Consider the following 23,316-nt stretch of genomic DNA (forward strand, 5'->3'; position numbering starts at 1 on the left):
CTTTTGTTATACATATGTCACCTTGCCTTCGATCAACAGGTTGAAGTGGAACTTTAGGGCCCGATCCAAATACAAATCAAATACATTTTCTTTTTGTTTTTTACAATTTAAATACATTGTTCCTGCTTGCTTTCCCTCGAAATTTATGTGATAAGGTGATGCAAAAGCATGCTGCTGAGGAAAGTGAGATAACTCTGATCGCTTAGAATAAGATTGATATTTATCTCTCTAGCTTTCTATTGTCCAACGGTATGGCCGTCTTATAGAAGGATCGACCTTGCATTCCTGAGTCAGATTACATATGAACACGGGTGATATTTCGATCCTGGTGGTGAGAGACTACCAACATCGAGACATGCACAGGGATGACATATATTGCCCCTTTTTTTTAATTTTTTTTTGTGAATTTGATCATTCAAAACTTGTCAAATAACCAATAAATTTCGGGCGAAAAAGCACCGAAATTCCCAAAATTTCAGGAGCCACTGAATTTCCGAAAATTTGTTGGAAAACAAAAGTGTAAACCCTGAACATGCATAGGAGTCGGATGAATATTATATTACATATTTGGATTGCAAAACATGCAATGTTTTTCACATACGTGCTACTAGCTAGAAGCTGTCATGGCACTAACCTAGTTGCCGAGGTGGAAACCAGGATGACCTACCTAAAGATTAAGGATGCCTATTAGTTTAATGCGGTTATGATACACAATCACCAATTGATTCTAATGTTTGAAATTAAACAAATTCAGTTAGGGAGTTTTACAAAGACCAGTAGAGAGTTAGTGCGGGACAGATATCTCCATTAAAGTGGCAGATATGTGTCAAAACAGGAAAAAGAACCGCGACAACTTTATATGGGATAACATTTCCAGTTAAGTGATATCTTGCAGAAAAGCTAAATTATACTATATGTTTATTGATCCTATGTATGTGTCTGGCCCCAGTTGATTCATCTGTCTTTATCATTTTCAGACAGTATAGACTGGTTGGAAATGTTAAAAGTAATTTTCAATTGATTCGACACCGTACGTATCTGGCTAGATGTATACAGGGAATTGTACCCTGGATACATGTGCAAAAATAGGAGATGTGGTTCCAAACAGTCCGGATAATTAATATGCATATCGGATAAATATCTTAGATGGATAATGTGCCGGATAGTATTTGTGTGATACTCCCTATGTCGCATAATAAGTTGATTTTTGGTGCCTTTTGTTCATCCCAAAATAACTTTATTTTTAAGTAATTATTATTGGAGTTTGTAAAAAATAGGGAATAAGTACGTTGAAAATAGATAAAATGGGAAATATCTGCATTGAGATTTTAATAAAATGGAGGTATTCTAGTCTTTTTAGTGTTGGTATGTATGGAATATGTGAAAAATAAATTTATTTTAGAACAGAAAAGGGAGTATGAACTTATCGTTTTATGTCAGATACGGTGGTACAATTTTTCTGATCTTGTTTTTTTTTTATCTGGGTCCAAATGAATTACTCACATATATGTATGAAACTTATTTCATTCTAAATGGCAAATTAATTAATATAAATGTTAAAAGTGTACCTGTAACCGTAGCTAATTTAGTTATCAACAACACGTGTACGGGAAAAGGCAACATCAATGACACGGCGACTGACAATCGAGATTGAGTATACGAATGTATCCTTTTTTTTAGATAATGATACGAATGTATCCCTGTCAAGAAAAAATATATTATGAATATATAATAACCCATCATATACACGTGCTGATGGAACATCTGTGCATAAAGCCGAATTTGGTTTCATTTTCTCCAATTAAAGATTCGACTCGTTTTAATACATCATTCGACTAAACATACGTTGCACAAGCAGCACAACTAACACGATTTTGTTTTTTCAAAAAAACAGTTAGTCAGCTTTTTGTCTTCTTTTATGATCAAACAAGAAAAGGGACTATCTAAGAAACTTTGCAAGTATTTTAGGTGAAACACTTCTAAATGTAACCAGGAAGGTAGCCCGCGCATTCGCGCGGACATGTATCGTAGGTTGTATTTCAAACACTATAAGGGTGAAATATAAATTAGAAAATATTTTTAAAATATAAACTGGAAATAAAGGCCGCATAGATGCACTGACACTTATTTGTTGTTCTAGAAAAAGAATAGTAAAATAAATCATATATCATTATATACACTGTAAGGGAATGTAAATTATCTTCCAATAAAAAAGAAATATATTTGCTGTAAAATAGATGGTATATTTTAATATACTACTAAATATAAGAATAAGAATATCTCTCATATTTAAATAAAAATCATTTTGTCGTGGTCATATATAAACTCCCCTATTGTTATAGTTTTAAAAGCTATGTGCATTTTTAATAAATGAAACTGCATTGTATATTATTAAAAAATCATCAACACTGCTTAACTCGATGCCCATGACTTATTTCCACATCTATGTATAAATAGTCTAAACATACCACTTCTACCGGATAATACGATAGCACCGTTAAAAATAGACATAAATGTCTCTCTAACGGATGAAGTCGATAACTACAAAAGCTTTCTTATGTAATGCCCTGAAACATGGGTCCCACATTGATGTAGAAGTGCACCTAAAGACCATCCTATCGCACCATTTTAACACTTAGTTCACTATAGGCACACCCACAAAGGATTGCATTAGTAAGAATGTCACTTTAGATACATTGTCTACATTGGTCTTTTACTGACACCATCTTAACTCAACCATATGCATATGCCTGTGATATTTACAATGGCATAGTAAACACTACACCCTGCATTGAAGGACAGGGATGGAAAAAAGAGGAGGTGATGAAAATAATTATAATTTTTGCCTCCTACTTATTTCTGTGTGGTATTATTTTTAATAAAATCGTAGTTTAAAGACTATTGACAACAATAAGTGCTGGCGTTTATGATTTTTCTTATTAGTATTTCTTTCTGATTTTACTATTAATATATTGATATATTTTTGTGATTTATTGTTTTGTCCATAGTATATGACGTATGTAATTAAGTTTTTTTTTGGGAAAGTGAGACGATAAATATAGGCGGATTGGTTTTCCATCTAATAAGTGAGAAAGAAAAAAAAAGAATGATGTGGGCCCAACGTTGTACGTACGTATCAAAGTATGGACGTACTTGTTTTTTTATACCTATACGTGCACATACAATGTGAGTTTTTGAGGTAAATTTAATTGTATTTTTTATAATAGATCTAATAGTTATAAATATAGGTCCACTGCATTCTAAAATTTTTTAAAGCGCCACATAATAACTTAGGAGTGTTTTTAGAGGTGCTATGTGGCGGCTTAGGAACATTTATTGGAAGTTTAATGGACTTTTAGTAGATAATAGATAGATAATAGATAATAGATAGATTGAAGATTAGGAAAGGGAAGAGGATATGTGGGGAGAGAGGGAGTACGTACGTTACGTACCAACTGGAGGAGGAGGAGGAGGGGAACGTAGAGGAGGTGGGGACCGGTGTGGAGAGGAGGATTTTATTTTTTTATTTGATCTAATGGTTGAAAATATTGGACCCACCAATTTAAAGGAAAATCAACGGTTAGACTTTTAGAATGCCACTTGGTATCTTTGGAGCGTTTGTAGGAGGACACGTGGTGGCTTAGGAGCGCTTATAGGAAATTTAATGGACTTTTAGTATATAATAGATAGATTATAATGTAATTGTGAGGTAATTACATTGCAACTCATATGGATTATATTATAATTGGGTGACTATATATGAAACTATGAATCAAGGATATTGAATAACAAATGATTAAAAGCACGTAAATGTACGAGCATATCCGCTTAAAAAATATTGTATTTTGCAAAGTTTAGTTGCAGGCAGTGTGTTTGGCTGCCTCCATATAGAGCCATTTTGACCGTCTGCGAAAATATTTTTTTTATTAGTGGCATGCTGTCACACCCCGAAGTTTTCCTCCCAAGCCAAAATTGTAATTTTGATAAATGACCCTAAGAAAATGCAGGTGAAATCAGGAGAAAACCCTAAGAAAGTAATGCAAATAATAATCGGATTTGACATGTGGAATTTTTCTTGAGTTCTACATGTCGAAACTCATTAACAGGGATTTTTAGTGGAATTTTCAGAGCTCTAGAAATAATTTTAACCAATTAAAATTGAGCAAGCAATGTTTTAATTCCAGGGAAAATCCTTTTTCCTTTTTTTCTTTTTTCTTTTCCCTCCCTTTTTCCTCCTTTTTCCGAATGGGCCGCCGGCCCATTCCCTCCTTCCTTCCCCCTCCCCCTTACTGGGCCGGCCGCCGGCCGAGGCCCAGCCAGGCCGCCCGCCGCCCTCCTCTCCGGGTCGCCGACAGGTGGGGCCCACCTGTCGGGCCCGTCTCCCACCTCCCGCCGATCTCGCTCGCGCCGCCGCGCCGCAACCGCCGCCGCGCCCTCGCCTCCGCCTCCCCCGGGCCACGTCGACCACGCCCGCGCGTGCGCCGCGTCTCCCGCGCCCACTCCCCTCTCTCTCCCGCTCGCGCCCGCGCCCGAGATGGCCGGGATTCGAAAATCGAATCCCGCCTCTCTCTCTTCCCCACTCCCTCACGTCGGCCGGCGATTCCCGCCTCTCCCGGCCACGTCCGGTTCCCTCTCCCCCTATTTAAGCATCGCCGTCGCTCCCTCTCGCTTTTTCCCCATTTCGCCGCACTCTCTCGAGCCTCCCATCGCTCCCGCGCCGTGCAACCCTTTGCCGCCGCCATTTTCGCTGCTCCGGCCGCCGCTAGCCGCCGCTAGGCTCGCCGCCAGGCCGCGCCGTCGCCGCCGTCGGATTCGCGTGGCCGAGATCCACCCCGTCCACCTCTCCTCCGTCGAGGTTCGTCGCCGGAGCCCTCACCCCCTCGCGCACGGGTGAGCATCACCTCCACCGCCGCGTTCGGCCATGGTTTCCGGTCGCCGTGGTTTATCATCCTCTCTCTAATCCCTCTCTTCTCCTTCCTTAGGGCACCCCGAAGCTCGTCCGCTCGCCGACGTCGTCCTCCCGTGGCTTGCCGTCGCCGTTCGCCATCGTCTTCCTCCGCGCCGGCCACCCTCGGTGAGGCACCCCTCCCTTCTTTTTCCCCTTCCTCTCCTCTTAGTGTCGCGCGCCGTCACCTTCGACTGCCGCCGCCGCCTCCCGTGCCGCCGGTTGCCGCCGTCGTCGGCCGCGTGCCGTCGCCGCTAGACCTAGCCGGCCGGTCGGTTTTGATGCCGAGCCGAGCCGGCGGCCGCCTCTATCGCCGCCCGTTCCCTCCCCTTCCTAGCCGCCGTTAGCGCAGCCGCCTCCGCATCGCCTTTGCGCCGTCGCCTTCGCCGCCGGTTGCCGTCGCCGGCAACCCGTTCGCGCGTGCGCCGTCGCCGTCGCCGCGGTCGGTCGGCCGGCCGTGAGCCAAGCCGAGCCGGTGCCGCCGCCCTTTCTCTCCCGCGCCGCTGACCAGTGGGCCCGCGTGCCGGCGCCCCTTCCTCCCTCTCCCGAGTCGCTGACCGGTGGGCCCCGCATGTCGGCGCCGCGCCCCGTGCTGACGTCAGCCCTGGTTAATATTGCGCAATAAATTATTTAAGGATTTTTGTTATAGTAATAAACACAGAGAATCTTCTAAAATTCATATCTAATTCATCCGAGCTCCGTTTAATCCCATTCAAGTCTCAGTAAATCAAGAAAAATGTGTAGAATCCATTAAAAATGGTTTTGTTCCCTGTTTCAGTAGTCTTATAGCCTGTTTGCAATGTTTGCTTTGTATGTCGCTAGATTCCGATTCCTCCGACGCTCCGGTGTACTTTGAGATAGTCGCCGAGGTACCTCCAGCAGCAGAGCAAGGCAAGTCATGCTTGTCACTTGATCATATTGATCCTATATTGCAAATGTCCTAATGTTTTCTTTCAAATACCGCATTTGTTTTGCAATAATACTATGGGATGGTTACCTATTGTTACAGCCATGCTATTTTGATACCATGCTCCTTTGTTAGCTTGGGTTATAACATGATTAGAGTTAGGACTAGGGTTTGCTTAGCCATGCTTAGTTCAACTAGCACACAATGGGGAGATCTCATTTAAAACCTAGACTATAGGTTTTTATGATAATGTTGGATTAGTGACACCGCTTTGGTGTTGGTTAATTAAAATGAATCACATGGTGGGCTGTGGGTGCATGGTTTTGCTGGTCGCACCCATGGCAGTTAAGGACCGGTTCGCGGGATGCCCTGGAAGAATTTATCGTACTTACCACAAGCCAGCGTGGGCAACGGCTGGGCTTGTAGTGTAGCTTTCCTCTAGCCGACGCATCCAGGCAAGGGTGGGCGTGATGGAGTTTGGATGGGCCCTGCGACGGCCTATGCGGCTTCCGGATTCACCTAGGCACGAGAGGGGACTGCCCGCTGCCTTGCGAGGAGTGGGGGTGAAACCTGAGGTGTGGTGTGCTTGGTTAGAGGGGGTTATGCGAATGGTCCTGTCACGGCCTCTTTCCGGGATGTCGTGGTGGCATGTCGGCGCACGGAAACGTGTCGTGGGGCTGTGTCTTGTGGGTACAGTTGTACACCTCTGATCAGAGTAAAACTATTCGAATAGCAGTGCCCGCGGTTATGGGCGGTCAACCAGATTCACCGTGATTAGTCTCACCCTAGTGTAATCTTTTGAATTTGGATAGTTTAGGTGGATGGTTGGGCCTGTCGCAACGTGGGCTAGCGTTGGACAGCGGATGTTTAATATTAATTAATTTACAACTGTTTTCGCATTCAATTTCTGTTTATAAATGCTCGTTTTATGCAAATGAACCACTCTAGCTCTTCTTTGTTAATTCCCTGCATCATACCCCTATTCCGGTATGACTTGCTGAGTACAGTGGGTAGTACTCAGTCTTGCTCTACTTTTCCCAACCCCAGAGTTCGAGTTCGGGTCAGATGAAGGTTTCTCCGAGGAGTAGGCTTTGTCCGTGCTGTCGAGGATGCCTGTGGAGTGGTGTTCCCGCTGCAGTTTAGTCAAGGCTTAGCTCCAGTTACCTTTTGTTTTCCGCTGCATTTTTGTAAGACTTTTATGATGTTTGTAAGACGTGGATCTGAATGTCAACATTGTCGTTTGTGTACGCCGGCTGGTCCTGGACGGGGATTTTAATGCACATTCTGCTTGGAATTCTATTCGGGAATTTCTGGGCGTGACACATGCGAAGGTGTGGGAAGAGTTTTTTTAGCCATTTATATAATTACAAATAATTATGATTTTTTATTGAAATAAGATATCTTATTGTAAACAAGAAAAATCAAATTTTACAATGGTCTTAAATTGTGAAAATATTTAGGTGATTTTATTTGGATCAATCACGGAAAATAATAGTTAGGAAAAACAGAACTTTCATGAAAGAGAGAAGTAGTACTCCCTCCATTCCAAAGTATGAGGGGCAACCACCTATTATTATCTTCTAATTTAGATCACCCTAATAAATATATAGTAAAGTACACCATCGGTTCTTAAAGTTGGGGCGTGGTGTCACTTAAGTCTATGATGTAAATTCGACATCTAGATTTATGATCTTGTTTAGATCTTGTTTAAGTGAATTATCGTAGGTCCAAGGCCCGTCTGACCAGCGTGACCGTAACTTTGCACTTAGCCCCTCTACGCCCGGTCGACCCACTTCTCTCCCAAATGTCTTCTCATCTTCATTGTTTTGATTTAGGGTTGTGGTGACAGTGACAGGGGTGGTAGTGGAGACGTGGCTATGACGGCGACGACGAGGGAGGCGGTAGGGTGGTGCTGACGAGGGAGGCAGCTAGGGGGATTTAATTTCTGAAGTGCGCCTGTAGGGAAGGCCATAGCTACTCGAAGCAGCACGTATTCTTCAAGTTCACGGAGGAAAAAGCTTGATCACCTGCTAATTCGGTGAACTTGCTGCTGCCCTTAACGCGTCTCTGGTCACCACGGACCGCCCATGATCGCTGACGCCACCCTAATTGCTACCCTCGGAGTCGTTGCAATGGTGCGAGTTGGAGGGATGGGGGTTCTAGTGAGAGTGGCCGCGGGTAGAGGAGATATTTGGGGGGGGGGAGGAGAAGTGGGTCAACCGGGTGTGGAGGGCGCTAAGTGCAAAGTTGCGGTCATGCTGGACCGCCACGTAGAAAGGTCAACCGGATCAGACGAGCTTTGGACATGTGATGATTCACTTAAACAGGATCATAGATCTAGATGTTGAATTTACAAGATCATGGATCTAAGTGATACTAAAGACAGACGGTTTAACGAGATTAGAGATCTTAAGGTTGAATGATTTAAAAAAACAAATTTTAGAGAGGAGGAAGGATCTAGTTAATTGCACGCATGTATATGCGCATCGTATTATGAAATATCGAAAAAAACAGTTGCGCCCTATATTTTGAAATGTAAGTAGTACCTATGTGTCTGAAAAATGAATAAAGCTTACCAAAAGTAAGAGTAATTGCACACAACTTAGTAGATGGGTATGATGTAATACAAAAAAAAACTTGAGAATTGAATTTTCAAGTGCAACAATTTAAAGAGTGGTGCCAATATTACCTTACAACCTTGGATATGTAATATATAAGAATTAAGTTGCTCATCCAATCTGCACCACATGTTTAGATATTTTTCCTTCACCTTCTCAAATCTCAACCAAAATACAAAATTTTCTAACAGTGTAAAATTTAATTGAATCTTAATTACTGGAATGATAAAGATCAAGTATGCCTATATAAATCGACGCAGGTATATACTTAGAAAAAATGCTCTAAATAATTAAGTATCGCATCACTTCTAAATGTACCAAAATCGTATCCATCATGTAAGTTATTGCACTTGTGCACTCACTTATTAGGTTTTAATAGATTGCATTTATATGTTAAGTTGTTGCAATGCCATACTCATTTCTCACGTTTTTACGATTGATCTCACCTACCTATCGTGGATCTAATTTACAGAAAAATATTTGATCCGTGAAACTTTATAATATATTATTAGTAGTTTAATTTAAAGGTAAATATCAGAAAACAAACTACAATGAAGAAACAAAATCTTAAACCAGCTCTGTAATTAAGTTTTAAAATTTAAAAATTGAGACTGTGGCTAATCGATATGCCAAAGCCAAACTAGCTGTACTGTTGGCCATCTCGCGCTTGTATAATGGATTACTATATTTTGAACAACAAATCAAGCTGAAAGTTATATACTCCTACGAACTAGTATACGAAGTGGAAGCAGATGCTTAATTAAACAGACTGTACGTGCAGGCAAGAGGCCAAACTAGCTTGTTGCGACGACATATATATTTTTCGATTTAATGTGTGTCTAGTTATTTGGGTGTAAAGTTTCTGAAGTATGCGGACATATATTTGAAGTATTAAATGTAGACTAATAATAAAACAAATTACAGATTTCGACTGTAAATTGCGAGACGAATTTATTAAGCATAATTAATTCATCATTAGTAAATGTTTAATGTAGCATCACATTATCAAATTATGGCGTAATTAGACTTAAAAGATTCGTCTCGCAATTTACTTGCAAATTGTGTAATTGATTTTTTCTACATTTAATATCTCATACATATATCGAAATATTTGACGTGATGCCTAAATTTTTTTTAATCTAAACAAGCCTCGCGGGAAGTGTCCGGAGGTTTCGTGGTCGATATGTACGGCCAACGGCGTACATGTTAGTATTATATTAATATATTTCGATTCGTATACGGTATTCCCGTTGCTAAATTGCTAGCGTACGTGGCGTGTCGTCGCATTCGCCAGCGGAACACGTGGCATGCACGGATGGCCGCGTGGATCGGGGTGGACGGTGCACATGGGATGACATGGATTATCTACGTGTCACCTAGTGTGTTCGGCACTTCTCCTAGCTTCAACTTTACGGGTCGTTTTGGATTGAAACCAAAATGTGACCCTACCAAAATTTTGGTAACTTTAATAGTAAACATGCTAGTTTGGATTGAAGCCAAACAATTGGTAGCGCCCACGCTCAATTTGGCTACATTCTAGAATCTTCTTCACTCTCATACTAAATTTTGGCTTTATATTGGTATTAAACCAAACATAGATTAGCTAACTTTGCTCTACCAAAAAATTGGTAGTGCCAAAATTTGCCTAGATTTTGGTACTACCAATTAATTGGTAGGGTAGAGAACCAAATAGGCCCTACGTTTCTGTGTTAGGATGTGTTATTAGTCCAAGTTCCCAATCTCACTCTTGTGCGTATACTTTTCGAACGGCTAAACAGTACTTGTTTTACAAAATTTTTCTATAGAAAAGTTGCTTTAAAAAAATCATATTAATTCATTGTTGAAGTTTTTTGAAAACTAATATTAATTAATCACGCATTAATCCATTGCTCTGTTTTTCGTGTCAAAAGGTGAGGTGAGGGTTGGGAACCCTCACCCAAGAACACAAGATTTTGAATAACACAAGATTGAGAAAATATATAAATAGAAAAAACACAAGATTTTGGTATGAATATAAGTCTGAAACAGAGAATTACAAAGCACATGATAAACACAATAATAATCGTTTGATTGGAGCGTAGGAAAAACGTAGCATATTTCCATAGGAATGTTTCATAGGAAAAACGTAGCATGTTTCATACAATGACTCATAGGAATGTTTCCATGAGGTTCTACCTCATTATAGAATTCCTTCAAAATTTGCATGGCATTAGGTATATCATAGGATTTCATATGATTTATTCCTTTGATTCAAAGGACTATATAGAAACAAATTGTTATAGGAATAATATCCTCTAAAATTCCTATGGATTTCCTTTCAATCAAAGGAGGCTAAACAGTTTAAAAGATTATAGGAAAGTTGTCTAAAAAAACATATTAATCAATTTTTATGTTTTGTTAACTAATGCTTAATAATTAATTATGTGCTAATGAGTAGCTTAGTTGTGTGTGTTGGCGGGGGGGGGGGGGGTGGGGGGTGGTGGTGGTTTAGTTTTCAACTCTCCATGCCGAACACAGCCCAAAACTCATTCATTGTGGTTTTTAGATTTCTGGCAAGCTTTTCCCTCTTATAGATAAATTATTGCGGGAATGCTTTTTAAACTTTTAAAATAGTAAGTTTTTTTAAACTTTTAAATAGTAAGTTTCTAGAAAGGTTTGTAGGACTACTTACATGCTTTTTGAAAAACAAAACTTTATAACAATTACTCCCTCCATTTTTAATGTAGGACACCGTTAACTTTTTGAGATACATTTGAACATTCATCTTATTAAAAAAATATGTAATAATTATTTATTTTATTGTGACTTGATTTATTATCAAATATTCATTTAGAACGATTTAAATAGTTTTATATTTACACAAAAAATTTTAATAAACGAATGATCAAATGTTGATAAAAAAGGTCAATGAACGTCATACTTAAAAAATAAAGGTAGTAATTTATTTGTTTTTTCTCAAATATTACTATTAAATTAAAATTCTATCTTTTTTAACCAACGAACCACGTAAGACAGTGCAATGTCTCATACTGATATAGCATAAAAAAAGAGTAAATTTTACTTTGGTCCACCTAAAGTGATCAAAGTAGCACATTGGACTAGGGCTAAGCCTATATTTTTACTTCTTTGTACCACCTATGTTTACCACCCGTTGCAAGTTGGACTGGGTTTATAGTTTGAGTCACCTATTTGGCTTTGGCCCGATTGACGTGAGCAGCTCGTCCTGTATGTCCCGATGCCAAGGAAACTCCCCATCTTCTTCTTCTTCTTCACATCTGTGTGCAGTTGCCGCCATTGAACTCACAGCGAGCGCAACATTTGTTCCTCTCTTATTCTTCTTGTTGAAGCACAAGCCCATGGATAGAGTCATGGAGGCGCAGCTACTTGGTGATGGCATGGGCTTTGCTGGTATAGGACACTGAGACGACGCTTCCCATGCGTTGACGCACACCGCCACTGATGCGCTTTACGTGCTTGGTATCGCTCCCATCACGATTCACGAGCATACGCTCAGCTCCTCGCGTGGATCAAGCTGAAGCCAACCAAATGGCTCAAAACTGTAAGCCCAGTCCAACTTGCAATGGATGGTAAAGATAGGTGTTGCAAAGTGAAATTATAGGCTTAGTTCTAGTCCAATGTGACACTTTGGTCACTTTAGGTGGTGCAAAGTGAAATTTACTCTAAAAAAAATTCAAGACTAGCCCTGAAAGGCTATATTTAGGAAAAAAACACAACACGCCACACCGCACGTCTATGACTCCACCACACTCAAATCTATCCATGCTTTTAGGTAGGAGAGGGAGAAGGCGAGAGAGAAGGATGCATCCACTCTCCCCCGCGCAGACCCGCCAACATGGCCATCCCAAAAGCGCCGGCATAGGAGGACAAATCATCTAGATTAGAGATTAGTGGGAAAGGGCCTTCAAACGACACCTCCAATGAGGTTACGACGCCAAGGGTGTCGCCATCGCCTGTCCCAGGAGCAGGGCAATTTTCACCCGAATAATCCCCTAGGAAGGAAGAAGACTCCACACCAACGTCTCCAAGAAGGTTGCGGCGCCAGAAAGCGCTGCCGCTGCCAACCCTAAACAGCCTGGACTTTCTCCCAAAGAACCTTTGGCCCTCCCATGCCACATCTCCATCACTCCCAACAGCCGCTACCATCCAAAATCCCTTCAACGCATGGCTACCGCACAAGTGCCAATCGCCAGCGGACACCATACAGGAGGCCCCTTCTCGAGGAAGAAGCCGAAGTCCATGCACAACACCACTCTGCACCAACATCGCAATCTCCCACCATCGCCTACATCGTAGCTCGTTGCTACGAAGGAGGAGAGCTGCCGCCATCCGGTGAACCATGGCCTCTCCCTCCTTCTGCACAGACCACAAACATAGCCACCGTCGCTGTCATCCCGTCGCCAACACTCCTGTCGGCATGAGAGGAGAAGGGGATGGGGGCTTTGGGGGAGGACTGCCACCTTCGTCTCCACACCTGAACAGCGCTGCAGCCACTCCCCATCCCACCCACAATCGTTGTCGCCTATCGTTGCCACGAGCCACATCTCTGGGGACATTACGTCTAGGCGGCCACCGTGCCACTCCCTGCCTGCACGCTGTCACCGCTCATTGCATCGCCCCGACGCCGACCACCCTACCACCACTTAGGATCTGGACGGGAACACCAGATCCGGACGTACGTTCTAGATCCTTCACATCCACCCACTGCACCGCCACATCCTCTGCCACTGCCACTATCATTGTCCCTGCCATCGTCTAGGCACAGAGGTGCCCGACCACACCGTCTTTGCCACTGCCGGTTACCCGCTGAGCGGATCTGGAAGGCTCCGGCCTCGATAGCCATGGTCGTCCGCGGTCTTTCCTTCGCTGCCCGCCATCTTACCCGTCACCTCCTGTTGCCTCGCGGCCTCCCACCACAACTAGCGCAACCGCCCCCCTCCTCCCAAGCCCCCCTCCCCAACTTCTCCTCGTCGAATCCAACCGCGGTGGCCCTAATCTGGCCCGTCTTCATCATGGGCGCCTAGGTGCCCCAATTAATTAGCTTGCGAGCGGTCCGCTCGGGCGGTGGCAAGGCGGAAGGAGGAGGAGGGGGCGGTGGTGGCCGGGCGTTTGGGGACACCTGGTTTCCCTGACACTGGGAGCAACGTGAGCCCGTCCTCATCTACTTATCTCTTTAGAACAATCAAACTGAGCTCGTATGGGTTGGTTCCTCTTTGTAGATTACGTTGTAGAATAAAAGTAGTATCCTTAAAAAATCAGAAAATATTATGTTGATCAAACGTTTCTCTCTCTATCATTATGGTTTGTTGTTGGTGTTTACACCCAAATTTGGCACTTGGGGTTGAAATAGGGAAAATTGCAAGATTTGGTAATCTACCGATTTCCTCCAGAAGGGCCGATCTGACCGGCGGCATGTGGCCGGTCTGACCGTCAAAGTCCGAGGCCGACTCTGTTTTCGTCGGGTGTCGGGATTCCTTACTCAGGGGGCTATGTTTCGGGTTCCTTTTGGTTTCTATCCCAAATTGAACGTGGAGGAGGGCCTGTAGAGGGCAAGACCAATCCCTATTTAAGGGACAAGGCCAGCTCAATTGTAAAATATCAAACAATCTATACAATTAATCGAATCGTTCTTTTACCTTTCATTACTTTTTAGCCATGTTTTCTACTTTACCCTAATTTTAGTCCATCTTTGTTGATTTGCGCCATAAATCGTCTGCCATCGCTGTGAGAGTACGATTACCCCTTTGTAGGTTCGTCCCGTAAACCTTCCGTTTGCCCACGTGACAGGTAATTATCCTCATATCGATCAAAATCAGCCTCCTCTAAATCGGCTCCGCTAGCCGGTTTAGCTTTTCTTCCTACAAAACCCATCTTGATTTGGCCTTTGGCTATATCAGGGTGGTTGGCGACTCTATATCACCGTAAGGCATTTAGGTGTCCCGATCGTGATTGTCTTCTTACCAAAAAAGTTGCCGAACAGTTGGCATTCGATAATTTGGTACATATATATGTAATTTATGATAAGAAGAGCAAACTATATGTTAGAAGCATACCAGACATATATATGCTCTGAAATTTTTACATTTTGGTCCTTTTTGAAAACTTATTTTACAAATAGACCCCTGGGAAAACTTAAACCGGAAATGGTCCTTTTTGGGGCGCCAGAGTGGCTGGCGCCGTACCCCAACATGGCGGCGCCAGCCACACTAGCGCCGTGCCCGTGCCACCGTGGCACTAGGGCTGTCGTGGAGGTGCTGACTGGGCAGAATGGGGGCGCCAGCCACACTAGCGCCGCCCCTCATACCACGGCGCCAGCATGGCTGGCGCGCCCCTCCTCTGTTGGCCGACCCCTTAAACCCCGCGGGCCCCACCACCTATCTCCTCCCCACTCCCATTTTTGCCCAAGCACCAGCCCGAGCTGAGCAGCAGCAGCTCTCCCCCTCACCTCCCCACCTCAAATCCACTCCATTTGAACTCGTTTTTCGCGGGATTTTTTTGTGGAAATCGAAGAGAAAGGTAGACTCCTTCATTCACCCCTCTTTTTTTTCGTTTTTATTGGTTGAATTTGTAGATCGGTGGGTAACCCTAGAACCCCTTTATTACCCAAATTTGTGATTTTTAGCATTTGTTCTTAGGATTGGCTTGTTGTAGTGCTACATGTTTGCAATGTACTCATTGGTGTCACGATTTTTTTAAACATATATGTCGTAATGTTAATTTTTGGATGGTTTGGTTGGATGGATGGATGAAAAATTATGGTTGAGGCATGAAAGTAATTTTAATTTGATGGACTTGATGCTATAGTCTATAGGTTAAACTTTTAACCATTAATTGTATGAAGGTGAGAAAATTTTGGTTGCATTATATAAATTGATTATAGTTAACTAGAACTAGGTTGGGTTGTATGACGGAGTATTTGTAATATTTCGATGTGTAATGCACTAGTAAACTTGTTGATAGTTGTAGGTGGATTAAATATTTTTTTTGGAGTAGTAGCTTTGGGACAATTTAAGTTATGCATTGGTTATAATATGTCGGTTTGGACTTCGTTTAGGAATGAAGATTTAATTTTTGTTGCAAAGTTACATTTGATTTTTTGGTGTAGATGGATAGACTTGTTCGTGTTTACTACGGTGGTAGAGTGGTGGAACCTTATGTTGGTGCACATGTTGAGTTTGAGGATATGTCATTGAAGACCATTTTGTTTCCCACCCACCCAACTCTAGATGAACTAAGGTCACGAGTGAAAGAAGTTCTTGGATGAACCGAGGATAATGTGGAGATTCGTTTTTATGGGAGATACGATGTTGGTCAAGGGCATAAGTATATATTAAATGTGATAGGTCAGTTGGAATGGGAAGTTTACTTTGATTTGGTAAAAGAGTCTCAGTTTAGATCTCTAGAGGTGTTTGCATCAAAGTTAGTTCGTACCGTAGAAAATTTGGATCTAAACAAATCTCCTTTTTATCATTACGTTGAGAAGAATTTTGTGACATATTATTCTCGTCGTGGAGGGGGTGCAAGTAAGACTGAGTTGGTACGAGAAGACTTGGAGGGGGAAGGAGAGAAGAAGAGACCTTTGCTTGGAAATGATTTATGGGAGTAATGACCATCAAAGAGACATTGCGGTACTGATGATGTGGATGTAGCGAGGGAGATGAAAAGGGAGTTAGTACAAGAGGGGCTTGATCTAAGTGAACATTTGTCGGCGAGTATTCATTGGTCGTCGTACGGAGTCAACCCTGAATACCCGACAGAAGTAGCAGGCCAATATGTGAATCCAGATGATTACTTTGATGTCGAATTGAGTGGTGGTCACGATTCTGTCTCAGTAGAAGTCAATAGAGATGATGTTGACGAGGAGGCAAGTGTTGAGCAATATGATGTTGAATTTGCTGAAGACTCTGATGATGACCGTCCATTCCCTCCACTTACTAATAATGACAAGTTAGCATTAGAGGAATGTCGTGCGTTTGAGAAGGTGTTTGGGAGGAAGCCGGACATTCCTGAGTTTAGGGACCTAACACATGCCCATGGTGCACTACTAGATGGCGGCATCAACCTAGATCAGTTGCTAGAACCATTCCAGGTGGATGGTCTCAGAAAGGGTTTAGAGTTCCCATCCATGGTCACATTGAAGCTATGGCTCCAGGAGTACGCCATCGTGCACCATCGTCCATACCGTGTTGTCAATTCTGCCGCAAATAGGAGGTACACTGTTAAATGTGAAAACCCACAGTGCAAATGGAAGGTCCATGCAACTAAGAGGTCTAGTGGCACGTGGAGGATATCACGGGTAGGTAAGGAACATAGTTGTGCTACTGCCAAAGGTTCAGGGAGCCACCGGCAGCTGACATCAAAGTTCATAGCAAATAGGTTATGCAATGCCATAAAACTGCAACCTACACTCTCTGCTTCTGCGTTAGCTTTGTATATATTTGAGGTTTTCCAGTATAGGGTGAAGTATGGCAAGGCTTGGAGGGCACGAGAGGAGGCTATGAAGCTCATTTACGGTGAATGGGGTGAAGCGTATGTCCGTTTGCCCACTTTGCTGCAAGCCATTAAGCAGAGGAATCCCAGTATGGTCTACCACATCGATACTCATCCTGATAGGGTTGTCAATGTTGATGGAGTGACCAAGAAAATTTTTATGCGTGCATTCTGGTGCTTTGGTCCTTCCATTGAGGCTTTTAAGCATTGTAGGCCAGTACTAGCTATAGATGCAACCTTCCTAACTGGGAAATACGGTGGTGCCTTGATGACTGCATTATCAGCTGATGCGGAGGACCAACTTGTACCTTTAGCTTTTGCCTTGGTGGAGAAAGAGAATTCACGAGACTGGTGCTGGTTTATCGATCTTGTCCGACGGGTTATGGTTGGGCCACATAGGGAGGTTTGTATTATCTCAGATCGACATGCTGGTATAATGAATGCCATGACGACTCCTGTTCCAGGATTGCCACCGGTTCACCACCGATGGTGCATGAGGCACTTCAGTGCTAATTTCCACAAGGCCGGTGCGGACAAGCATCAGACAAAAGAGCTCCTAAGGATATGTCAGATTGACGAGAAGTGGATATTTGAGAGGGATGTTGAGGCACTAAGGCAGCGTATTCCCGAAGGTCCTCGTAAATGGCTTGAAGATGAGTTGGTGGATAAAGATAAGTGGTCTCGTGCATACGATAGAAATGGCCGCCGGTGGGGTTACATGACAACCAACATGGCCGAACAGTTCAATAGCGTGCTAGTTGGTGTTCGTAAGCTTCCAGCGACGGCCATAGTATCATTTACGTTCATGAAGTGCAATGACTACTTTGTGAACAGACATGATGAAGCTTTGAAGCGAGTCCAGTTAGGGCAGCGTTGGTCCACCAAGGTTGATAGTAAGATGAAGGTGCAAAAAAGTAAGGCGAACAAACACACTGCAAGGTGTTTCGATAAGCAGAAAAAGACATACGAGGTCACAGAGAGGGGTGGTGTAACGCGTGGTGGTGTTAGATTCGGCGCAAGAGCCTTCAAAGTTGAAGTTGAGGGGAACTCATGTTCTTGCCAAAGGCCATTGCTCTACCATATGCCTTGCTCACATCTTATACACGTTTATCTGATTCATGCAATTGATGAGGAATCTCCCAACCGAATGCCGTATCAGTTCTCTTCAAGAGCCGTTGTGAACACATGGGCAAGTCGCTTTGAGCCATACCTCGACCCCACACAGTGGCTACCGTACGATGGTGAAGAATTTGTTGCTGACCCAAATTTGAAGATTAAAACAAGAGGGAAGAGGAGATCGAAACGATTCAAGAACGAAATGGACTCGGGTCTGGGTGGTTCTGGAAGGAAACCACCTTCATGCGTTAAACTTGATGCTGCGCCGGTGCAAAATAGATGCTCGTTGTGTCACCAGGAGGGTCACAAGAAAACTAAGTGTACTAAGCGTCTAAAAAAGAATAAGTCCAAAAAAAATATAAGTGTTAGGGGCGTACTACGAGGCCCGTCATCGCGGGGCTGCGATCGAGGCGGGGAGGGTATGAATCGGCATTGATTCACTTGTGAAAAAGTATTGGTAGCGTGTATTTGACATTATATTAACTAATTGATTTACAATTGCTAATGCAGGTACTTCAACCGCTCCGAGTCAGAGCTCATGCCCCCCTAGTGTTCGACGATAGACAGCTCTGTGAGGCCTGTTGTCGTCAGGCACCATCATCCAACATGAGTGGTTGTGTGCTATTGATGCAGCTGTGGATGTGGTTAAGACTACCGGTTGGAAGGCCTAAGTGGAGGCAAAGCTTCACTCCTTGGCCCTACAATGAGCCAGACATGGAGAAGACAGTGGCCTACCTTTTTGAGAGTACTGCCACTGCACATGCTCACCGGGATGTGGCATACAAGCATTATGTCAATGAGATGGACTGCTTACAGCCTCAACATGTAAGTACTTCCAATATCACTTCTAGTTAGACATTTACTTCTTTAATTGAGATACTAACCAACGACATCTCTTCAACTTTTATAGATTGAGTGGTTACCATACCACACAAATGAGGCTTCAAGCCTGACCCTGAACTCGATGTGCAATCGAGACTCTGACTATTTCATGTACCAGTGCCCATTGATTTGTTTCTGGGCAGTTGAGTACCACCTTCCGCACCGTGTCATACGACAGTTCGGGAAGAAACAAGACTGGCCGGTTGAGGACATCTCAACTGGAGTTGAATTACACAAGTAAATATTTCTTATCTCTGTTTGCTTTCATTGTCAATGTTCAATTTTGTACCATTTAACCCTTGTCGATGCTCACTATTGTTTCATCACCTTCTACTTGTCTAGGTATGACAGGGTGAGAACAAAGAAGGTGAAAGACTGGAGGCTAGAGCATAATAGATACATTGATGAATGGAGGACAGCCGGAAGGAACGACAGGTACATCGAGACTATACACCAAAATCATCTTTTCTCAGAGTACCTTCGTTGGCTGCATAGGACATATAGACTGTTCCTCCGCGCTACTTGGACGGAAGCCGACATAGAGGATGACCGCGACTTCGATGAGGGGCGGAATCCCTATGATGTCCGGACTAGAGTTGGATATCAAATGGAGCACGCCCCACTTAGAGACAGAGTCGTAACTTTTCTTGCATTTGTCAAAGTTATTTCCATTTGCACCCTAGACTCTAACATATATCTTCTCACGCTTTCAGTCGAGAGAGCTCCTCAGGAGTGTGAATGAAATGGGGCATGCCCTCCAAGCTCCGAGGGGTGGTGAGGACACGGAGAACACACTCCGCAATGTTTTAGAGGTAAAATTTATTTAGCACTTTGCATTACTTGAGTTATGCCTAACAAACTTCTTTTTTTTTTTTTGAAATGCAGAAAGTTCGTCAAAGGTGCCGGAAACTTGCAGCAAGATTAGGTTACAGGTCGGTTGGATTGGACGACGTGTACCAACCGCGGAGACTACCACCACCACTACCTCAATCCGCGCGTCCAAGTACCGCTCGACACTCCATCAGGATAGAAGAGCGTGAAGGAGTTGGTGGCTCGTCGTCGTCACGCATTACGCAAGGGAGGGGAAAGGGGAAGGCGCCGGCTCCACCTAGCGATGACGATGACGACGAGGACGAGGAGGATGAGGACTACGTCGCACCAGACGCCGAGGAGATAGACATGTCGCAGCTTCCCGACGCGCCTCAGGGGACGCAACCCACGCAATACAACTTGCGATCCACTCGGGCAGCGAAAAAGAGGTAAAATGAGCTTACCATTCTCAAATGTTATTTGATTTCCCTTATTTTGTTTTTAAAATGTTTTAAACATTGGATTTTCAAATGTAGGTACACTCCGGGCTCGCAAGCAATTCGGCGCCAACGGAAGAAGTGATTTGTATGAAGTTAATCTATTGGTTGGTAGTATGACATATGTGGTGCACTTTGTGATATAAAATGTGATGGACTATGTGAGTACTATGTGATGGACTTTTGACATTGTTTCATGTGTGGAATATAGGATGGACTTTTGGCATTGTTTGATGTGTGGGATATGTGATAGACTTTTGGCATTGTTTGATGTGTGGAATATGTGATGGACTTTTGGCATTGTTTGATGTGTGGAATATGTGATGGACTATGTGAGGACTATGTGATGGACTTTTGGCATTGTGATTTGTACAATTGGAACTTGTTTTAGTCGGTACGAATTTGTGAATTGTGATTTGAATTGCGAACTATGAATTTGTACATTTGTGCAATATGGATCTTCAATTTGCAGGGAAGCAGAGGGCGGCACCAACCACCCTGGCGCCGCGGTTGGGGAGGGCAGCGCCAGCCAGTGCCGCGAGGCAGAAGGGTTTCGGGCTGGGGGGAGGGCGGCGCCAGCTACCCTGGCGCCGTGGTCCATGAGGGCGGCGCCAGCCGAGGCCCGAAGGCAGAAGGGCTTCGGTGGGGGAGGAGGGGGGCGCCAGCCACTCTGGCGCCGCGGTCTGGGGGGGGCAGCCGTTGCCCGGAGGCAGAATAGACTTGGCGAAAATTTTGAGGGGGGAGAAAGTTGGTGGGGCCCGCAGAGGAGGGGCACGCCAGCCATGCTGGCGCCGTGGTATGAGGGGCGGCGCCACTTTGGCTGGCGCCCCCTTCGGCCTAGTCAGCACCTCCACGACAGCCTTACTGCCACGGTGGCACGTGCACGGCGCCAGTGTGGCTGGCGCCGCCATGTTGGGGTACAGCGCCAGCCACTCTGGCGTCCTAAAAAGGACCATTTCCGGTTTAAGTTTTTTCAGGGGTTTATTTGTAAAATAAGTTTTCAAAAAGGACCAAAATGTAAAAATGTCAGTATATATGCCTGCTAGCCTGTACACCTCGTTTGGGTCCTTATTTATGTCTGATAAGTCAGGTTAATTATCTTCCATAAGAGCTAAAACCAACATTTACGTGAAACACCTCGGACAGCTAAAATAATCAGCTAAATATAATAAGCTAAATCAGGGTGTAATTTAATCTTGGTGTTAACAAATATTATTGCAGTTTTAATTGGATTTTAATAAGAGATCCGAGAGTCTGCGAGTGTGGAGTTTTGCGGGGATATATGCATCTTGTATAAAATCGTGAAAAAAATTAGCTCGATCAATAGGCAAATTAAATGATCAGCCAGCTAAACCTCTGTATTGTCTTTTTTATCTAGATGATGTTGGTTAATTTTATTTTGAATTAACCGACGTCAAATAAAGTAAATTTGATCTCGTTGACTTTTTTAAACATGTTAGACCGTTCATATTATTCAAAAACTTTTGTGAAATATGTAAAACTATATATATTTTAATAATGAATCAAATAATAGAAAAAAATTAATAATTATTTAAATTTTTTGAATAAGATGTACGGTCAAACTATTTAAAAAAAGTCAATGGAGGGACGGATGAGTATCATTTATGATCGATAGTTTTAGCGTGCATCTCGCTTAATCTCGGTGGGGTACAGCTACAAGACGCTCGTCCGATCTGCCTACATATGTGACAGCATGGACGCACGTCACCATGCCTAGCTGTATGCCTACGAGCTTATCATCACGAAGAACAATACGCACGTGCCCAACTAAACCTTGGTTGACTCACCTTAGGGCTTAGGCCATTTCCAGGGTGTAAATGAAAATTGAACAGTAGATGTAATGGTTCATGGCATTCGCTATGTACTTAAAAACGATTTTTCACTACGAGACCATAAATTTCACAGGCAAATCGTATTATTTTTGGCCGCGATGACCCAGCTGCATAGTTATGGTTGGGGGTCCGATGGTCCGATGGGCGTCCACCTGCGAAGTTCCATTATCACTGGTGGCCCGCTTAAGCGGGCCATCAAGCAAATTAAGTTGTTAAGATACGAAAATTGCACCAAATTAACCTTCTGGTTTTGTAACTTTTATCCCTAATCGATCACACAAATAATCAAGTGATCTTATCCGCTAGTTTCACTTATTTTTCCACCTAGGGCGTGCCTCTGTTGTCCCTATATAATAAACTACAATCGTTATGATAGCGCACCACAATGTTGAGCACTTCTCTGCTAGAGCTAAGATGGGGAGCAGTGACTTCCTAACTCAACATGCTCTTGATGATCCCATAAACAGAGGATGGAGAAGCATAATGTTATTCCCAGTGCACAGATATAGCCTAACAAATGTTTCCGGCTCTCAACATTGATGTGGCATGTACAACTAGGCCAAACATGTGCCCCTGCGAGGTTCCTCATGCCCTGCAAAGGGCACGGGTGCCCCGGCACGACCAAGGGCACTCGCATTCGGGGCATGACTCACAAGCCGCCATGGCCAAGGTCATGCCCCCACAACTCCCGAGCAGCAATAGTCCCACAAATTTTGAGCGGTGACGTGATGAACAGGATTGGGGAAGAGAACGAGAACAGTGCAAGAGGAGAGAAGAGGGGTCTACCGCCACGAACTCATCACCTAATCCATGGTCGGATATTTCAAGGTCTTCGCTCGATCCGCCATCAAGTAGTTTCCCCATCCGCGCGTATTGCTCCTTCGATTTGCACTGGAGATAGAGACAAAGTCGCTAGTATCTGGTGGTTGGGGGAGGAGATGGAGGAGAGGAGTTGGCGGAAAGGGAGGGAGAGTCAGCCACAGAGAAGGAACTACAGGAAGAAGGTAGTGGTGGAGTGGTTGGGTGCGAGGTTGGCTGGAATGGTAGAGTAGTCGACGACGGAGGCCACCAGTCGCCATGCTTCATCTTGCATCGGGCAAGACCGCACGAATGGATTGACTAGGAAAGGGAAAGAAGATACTATGTTCCTATTACTTCAATTACATGAGGGTTCAGAGAA

General features: G+C 43.7%; 2 protein-coding genes across 2 annotated transcripts; both read left to right on the plus strand.

Moving 5' to 3' along the window:
- Positions 1 to 16,145: 16,145 nt before the first annotated feature.
- Positions 16,146 to 18,644, plus strand: LOC136356531 (uncharacterized). Its single transcript, XM_066310548.1, has 2 exons — positions 16,146 to 17,917; positions 18,605 to 18,644. Exons 1-2 carry the CDS (start codon positions 16,146 to 16,148, stop codon positions 18,642 to 18,644), a joined length of 1,812 nt encoding a protein of 603 aa, XP_066166645.1.
- A 680-nt stretch (positions 18,645 to 19,324) lies between these two features.
- On the plus strand, positions 19,325 to 20,501 carry LOC107281047 (uncharacterized). Its single transcript, XM_066311112.1, has 4 exons — positions 19,325 to 19,613; positions 19,690 to 19,788; positions 19,862 to 20,235; positions 20,323 to 20,501. The coding sequence occupies exons 1-4, from the start codon at positions 19,584 to 19,586 to the stop codon at positions 20,366 to 20,368; spliced, it is 549 nt and encodes a 182-aa protein (XP_066167209.1). The 5' UTR covers positions 19,325 to 19,583; the 3' UTR covers positions 20,369 to 20,501.
- The last annotated feature ends 2,815 nt before the right edge of the window (positions 20,502 to 23,316 follow it).

The sequence above is a fragment of the Oryza sativa genome, chromosome 5 (genome assembly GCF_034140825.1).
Source record: "Oryza sativa Japonica Group chromosome 5, ASM3414082v1".
Taxonomy (NCBI): Eukaryota; Viridiplantae; Streptophyta; class Magnoliopsida; order Poales; family Poaceae; genus Oryza; species Oryza sativa.

Coding starts and splice junctions, on each gene's coding strand:
- LOC136356531 (XM_066310548.1), top strand. CDS start 16,146: ATGAAAAGGGAGTTAGTACAAGAGGGGCTTGATCTAAGTGAACATTTG. Junction 17,918..18,604: donor GCGAACAAACACACTGCAAG/GTGTTTCGATAA, acceptor TTGCTAATGCAG/GTACTTCAACCGCTCCGAGT.
- LOC107281047 (XM_066311112.1), top strand. CDS start 19,584: ATGGAGCACGCCCCACTTAGAGACAGAGTC. Junction 19,614..19,689: donor CCCCACTTAGAGACAGAGTC/GTAACTTTTCTT, acceptor TCACGCTTTCAG/TCGAGAGAGCTCCTCAGGAG. Junction 20,236..20,322: donor ACTCGGGCAGCGAAAAAGAG/GTAAAATGAGCT, acceptor TTTCAAATGTAG/GTACACTCCGGGCTCGCAAG.